At 44.5% G+C, this 6,530-nt stretch overlaps 1 protein-coding gene across 1 annotated transcript in view; it reads right to left on the bottom strand.

Moving 5' to 3' along the window:
• Positions 1-6,530, bottom strand: part of LOC100945803 (GON-4-like protein) — a 104,904-nt gene that overhangs the window by 33,526 nt on the left and 64,848 nt on the right. The window contains exons 12-14 of the mRNA XM_012808510.2: positions 6,454-6,494; positions 4,202-4,305; positions 657-855 (exon numbers count right to left, since the gene is read on the bottom strand). Coding sequence (XP_012663964.1) covers positions 657-855; positions 4,202-4,305; positions 6,454-6,494 — 344 coding nt within the window. The remainder of the gene's footprint in view (positions 1-656; positions 856-4,201; positions 4,306-6,453; positions 6,495-6,530) is intronic.

Raw genomic sequence — 6,530 nt, 5'->3', positions numbered from 1 at the left:
ACAGAGCCTCAAGCTGTCACCCTGGATAGAGGACAGTGGCATCACAGCTCATAGCAACTCCCACTCCTGGGCTCAAGAGATTCTCTTGCCTCCATCTCCCAAGTAGCTGGGACTACAGGTGCCCATCACAACACCCAGCTGTTTTTTGGTTGTAGCCGTCATTGTTGTTTGGTGGGCCCAGGCTGGATGTATATATACACCCACCAGCTCAGGTGTATGTGCCTGGCACCTTAGCCGCTTGAGCCACAGGCGCCGAGCCTTTTTTTTGAGTATGGGTCTCACTTTGTTGCCCCAGGTAGAATGCCGTGGTGTCATAGCTCACAGCAACCTTTTGGGCTCAAATGATCCTCTTGCCTCATCATCCCAAGTACCTGGGACTACAGGTGCCCACAAAACAACTGGCTAGTTTTAGCACTAAAGTAATCCACCTGCCTCAACCTCCCAGAGTGCTAAGATTAGAGTGAGCCACTGTGCCCTGCCCTCCTTACATGCTTTCCTGCTAAACCATAAAGGCATGAACATGATGATCCATGTAACAATCCTACAGTCCATGGTAGTAAGATACTTATAGCTGATTTTGACAAAGCTGTTAACTGTTGGCTTTAGTGTCAATTGTCAGCATAATCCAATATTTAAGTTACCAAAAAGAGTCTTACTTGCTGCATCTGTTGCTGTAATCGCTTTCTCTGTGCTGAGTCTAGAATTAGAGTCTGTTGAACTTTCTCACTTTGAGGCTTAACCTTCTCTACCTCCTGCTGCTGTTTGGCTGAAGATTTCTTCATTTTCAGTTGTTCAAATAACTCCTTCACTGTCCGACGTTGTTCATTTAGCAAGTTGGCCAGTGGTTCCTCAAACCTGTCCCCAACAAGAAGATGACTTAACATAAGAATTTTCCTGTGTCTAGGGAACATCTAATCTAACAACACATCTAATCCTTCCTAATGGTGAGGTAAGAGTCTAAATAATGTTCATTTATCACTAACCCCCAAATCCCACTTAAGCCAACAAACTTATCCAAATCTTTTCTCAAATTGTTAACACAGATTCAAATAAGATGGTTCTGCATTACCTTCTATTCCCTACCCCATTCTTCTACAATTACTGCTCTAAGTGATACACACATGAAGAGGAAATTAAACAAAAGTCAAGAAACAGAGAATGATCGGGATAACAAAGTAGCCAAGGTACTAGTGGGAACTTGTCATTCTTCTTAAATCATACCTATATGCATATTAATTTGGTACTTCTTCTTATATGTGATATACAATCTTCTAAAAGAATAGCATTTGCCAGGTGTGATGGCTCATGCCTGTAATCCCAGTACTTTGGGAGGGTAACCCGGGTAGATTGCCTGAGCTCAAGAGTTCAAGACCAGCCTCAGCAAGAGCCAGAACCCATTCCTACTAAAGACAGAAAAACTAGCCAGGCGTTGCAACTAGCTACTCAGGAGGGTGAGGCAAAATGCTCACTCAAGCCCAAAAGTTTGAGGTTGCTATGAGCTAGGATGACACCACAGCACTCTACCCACGGCGACAGAGTGAAACTCTATCAAAAATTAACTGTCAAGGGGCAGCACCTGTGGCTAAAACGGGTAGGGCACCGGTCCCATATGCCAGAGGTGGCAGGTTCAAACCCAGCCCCAGCCAAAAACAGTCAAAAAAAAAAAAAAAATTAACTGTCAAAATTAACATTAAATTAAATTAGATTAGACTTTTTAAAAAAAATTTTTAAGTACAGTATTTGTCTCTGATTTACCTGTTACTACCATCTCAGACCCAGCTTTTCCCCTCTCCCTACCCACTCAGGCTGCCCTGCCCTAGCATGAAGTAGGAAAGAGATACACTAAAATATATCAGAACTAATAATCATGAGTGTCCAACCCTCTGCCACATGTTGGAAGAAGGAGAAATGTCATAGGCCATAAATTAAATATAAAACCACTAAAGACAAATGATCAGCAAAAATGAAGATGATATCCAACACCAAAGATAAGCAAAAAAAAAAATTCCTCACAAAATCAGCCTTCAGCCCTGTGGCTGCAGTTTGGATGACCCTGGTAGACAAAAAAAACTGAAAAGTAAGTTCAAATATTACCTAAAATATCTTATTTCTGTGTTGGATTTGCATCTGCACTTTAATCTAATTGTTCCCTGTTCTAAGTAGCAACGTACAATTGTCAGAGAGGTCAGGATGCAGTGTGTACTGTGGGAGGAACGAAGCAGAACTCAGAAAGCCACCGTCTTCAATTCATCTTCCTACTTTGCTACCCCTAACTTCCCACCCCTACCTCATGAGAGACTAGTTGCAGGGCTGAAGCAAAAATCCAAATACCCAGCACACCAGTTTTTCAGTAAAGGTGGAACAAGACATTTCAGCAATGAAACATATGCTGATACCCTGTGCAATCAGGATAAGATATGTTGATGTGGCCATGACATGTAGGTTATCATTTTAAGGAATCTCTTATATCATAACAACAGTTAAATGACAACTTTTTTCAGAGTATCTGAGGATGAAGACTATGTTTCCTTTTATAGTATTTACTGGGGGTTGGGCACATTTTTAGGACAAAAACCCAAAGACCATGGGACTATCCTCTGCACAATCTTTTTTTTTTTTGAGACAGAGCCTCAAGCTGTCCCCCTGGGTAGAGTGCCGTGGCATCACAGCTTACAGCAACCTCCAACTCCTGGGCTCAAGCGAGTCTCCTGCCTCCGCCTCCCAAGTAGCTGGGACCACAGGCGCCCGCCACAACGCCTGGCTATTTTTTGGTTGCAGCTGTCATTGTTGTTTGGCAGGCCCAGGCTGGATTCGAACCCTCCACCTTAGGTGTATGTGGCTGGTGCCTTAGCCACTTGAGCCACAGGCGCCAAGCCCCTCTGCACAATCTTGATCATCTATCTGCTGCTCCACTGTCATAGCAACAGAAGGGCAGAAACATAAAATAATAGACAATGCAGAAATAGCCTTCACCTAAGTTCAGTAAGTACCACTTGGGTAGCTGATAATGGGAGCAGACTCACATTCCCCAAAATGTTTGGGGGTTTGTTTGTTTCTTTGTTCTGAATGTGTACTTACAGAACCCATTTAAAGAATAACAAGTGGGTCAAATACTGTTTCTTGTAATCTGTGGTATCAGTGGCACTGTGGTATTTGTTGTAATGGAGTATGACAGGTATTTCTGGTCCTGACACACTGGTTAGTTAACTAGAAGGTCCATGCAGTCCTAGCTTTCAGATGGTTCCCGAGCTCTCTACCCAGGTAATGCTTTTAAATGAAAACGCAGGACAAACCGCAAACTGTGGGTCTCTGAGCTCGGCTACGTTTTTCCAACAGCATACTGCATCTTGACCTCTCTGACAACTCTAAGTGGCTACTCAGAACAGGGAACAACAAAGTACAGATGCAGGGCAGTGCCTGTGGCTCAGTGGGTAGGGCGCCAGCCCCATATACCAAGGGTCCTGGCTTCAAACCTGGCCTCAGCCAAACCGCAACAAAAAATAGCCGGGCATTATGGTAGGCACCTATAGTCCCAGCTACTTGGGAGGCTGAGGCAGGAGAATCGCCTAAGCCCAGGAGTTGGAGGTTGCTGTGAGCTATGACGCCATGGCACTCCACTGAGGGCAACAAAATGAAACTCTGTCTCTTAAAAAAAAAAAAGTACAAATGCAAATCCAACGCAAAAATAAGAGGAAAAATCATAGCCTCTGCTTTCTGGATGGTGACAGAAGTACCATCTTATGCAAAAAGGACAGTGCATATGGTTCAGACTCTGAACTGCAGGTGCCTTAGGGTTTGCACAGCTAATATCTAGCCATCTAATAGATTTTCAGTAACATTTACCAGATGTTAATGACAAACAGGGAGAATAGGGACACACTGGATATTGTGACTTGGGGCAGTTACTGTGGCTGGCCCTGTCCAGTCCCACACATTCTCCAGTACCACTCATCTGGAGAAGCTGTTCTGGATGCCAGCTGCTATTTTCTCTCCTTCCCAAACAGATACAGCTTGGTCTGTAGCTGCACTGCCCCATGATAAGGAGAATTTCGCTTGACACCTAATTCCCCATAGGGCTCTATCTCCTTCTATCAGTAACAAAAGCCAGTGGGGATAGGAAATTGTTAATTGTAATTTCTCAAAACCTTTCAGAAATAAACTTTTCCTTTATTCTGACTCTCAAGGTTTTCAACTAGCCTACCGCAGGGCTTGAGGGGTGTTAAAGTTAGGACGAGACTCAGCCACACGCTCCTCCTCTTCCGGGCCATCATCTTCCATGTTGGAAAATCCCATCTCATCTTGGAACTGTGGGCAAAGGAAAAGGAAGGTTTTTCAGGAGAATGACCCTATGAACATCACTCCAGCAGTGACAAGGGAAAGTGAAAACTACCGTTCACAAGACTTGAGTGATGACACCCAGAAAAAACCTTCATTAGACATTCTCACATTGAGACTTCAACAACTCCATACTTGGGATGACTATTATGCCAGAAAAAAAGTCTCTCAGTCAGCAAACTTATAATAATAAGGATAGAGTATATATAACTCAAAATAATCAATCTCTTCAATCTTTTTTGTTTTTTGAGACATAGTCTGATTTTGTCCACCTTGGTAGAGCACAGAGGCCTCATCACAGTTCACAGCAATCTCAAACTCTTGGGCTCAAGCCAACCTCCCAAGAAGCTGCCTCAACCTCCCAAGAAGCTTGGACGACAGGCACCCACCACAATGCCTGGCTATGTTTAGAGACGAGGTCTCACTCTTGCCCAGGCTGGTATCAAACCCCTGAAGCTCAAGTGATCCACCCCCTCGACCTCCCAGAGTGCTGGGATTATAGGTGTGTGACACCACACCCAGCATGATAAATCTCATTTTTGGTTGGGGTGGGGGGTGTTTGTTTTTTGAGACAGAGTCTCATGTTGTTGCCCTCGGTAGAGTGCCGTAGCATCACAGCTCACAGCAACCTCCAGCTCTTGGGCTAGGGCAATTCTCTTGGCTCGGCCTCCCGAGTTGCTGGGACTACAGGCACCCACCACAATGCCCGGCTATTTTTGTTGCAGTTGCCACTGCTGTTTTAGCTGGCCAGGGCCGGGTTCCAACCCATCGCCTTCGGTATATGGAGCCAGCGCTCTACCCACTGAGCCACAGTCACCACCCATGATCAATCTCTTAAACAGAAATATCTTTATTTTATTTTATTTTTTTGGAAACAGAGTCTCACTATGTCACCCTTGGTAGACTGCCATGGCATCACAGCTCACAGCAACCCTAAACTCTTGGGCTTAAGAGATTCTCTTGCTTCAGCCTCCCAAGTAGCTGGGACTGCAGGCGCCTGCCACAAAGCCTGCTATTTTTGTTGTTGTTGTTGTTGTTGTCATTGTTATTTTAGTAGGCCCAGACCAGGTTCAAACCCGCCAGCCCTGTTGCATGTGGCCTAGCACCTTAACCACTAAGCAATGGGTACCTAGTCCAGAAATTTAGAGACAGAGTCTCACTTTGTCACCCTCAGTATAGTGCCGTGGCATAACAGCTCACAGCAACCTCCAGTCTTGAGCTTAGCCAATTCTCTTGCCTCAGCCTCCCAAGTAGCTGAGACTACAGGCACCTGCCACAACACCCGGCTATTTTTTTTTATTGTAGTTTGGCCAGGGCCAGGTTCGAACCCACCACCTTCAGTATATGGGGCCAGTGCCCTACTCACTGAGCCATAGGCGCCACCCCAGATGTATCTTTTAAACTGGGTGTAGTAGTGTGCACCTAGTCCCACCCTCTCAGGAAACTGAGGCAGGAAAGTTACTTGAACCCAGGTATTCTGGGCTGGGTAATCTAGCTGGAGTAATATTGCAAGACCCTATCTCAAAAAAACCAATAAACAAAAATATCTCTCAAGAGATAAATTTATGAAAAGGTAACTACTTGTTCTCAGAATAGTCTCAGATTAGTTTACAATCTTTAAAGACACACCAAGCATAATAGGGAAGGCCATCAAAACTTTTCATGGAAAAATTTCTAATAACCTCCGTATGGATATTTAAGGGTTTAGGCTCAGCACCTGTAGCCAGCCACATACACCAAGGCTGGCGGATTCGAACTCAGCCTGGGCCAGCTAAACATCAGTAACAACTGCAACAATGACAACAACAAAAATAGCTGGGTGGTGTGGTGGGCGCCTGTAGTCCCAGCTACTCGGTAGGCTGAGGCAAGAGAATCGCCTAAGCCCAGGAGTTGGAGGTTGCTGTGAGCTGTGACACCACACTACCAAGGGCAACATAGTGAGACTCTGTCTCAAAAAAAAAAAAAAAAGAGTTTACTAGTTGGTAAATTTCTCTTGTCACCATATTCTTTCCTAGGAAGACTAAAAGGATAACTGGCTCAATCAGAGACCAAAGGACAAATCTTACTGGAAAATCTACTTTTACTATCCCATGTTGTCACTTGAGGATCATTACTCACAGTTTCAAACAGCTCTTCCATCAGTTCATTCACTTCCTTTTCTGCAAAAAAGCCAAATAGTATGTTGTTGGCATAAA

This window comes from Otolemur garnettii, unplaced genomic scaffold (assembly GCF_000181295.1).
Source record: "Otolemur garnettii isolate 467f Iridium unplaced genomic scaffold, OtoGar3 scaffold00091, whole genome shotgun sequence".
Classification (NCBI taxonomy): domain Eukaryota; kingdom Metazoa; phylum Chordata; class Mammalia; order Primates; family Galagidae; genus Otolemur; species Otolemur garnettii.
Note: the sequence above shows the minus strand (reverse complement) of the source record. Positions and strands in the feature narration are given on the sequence as shown.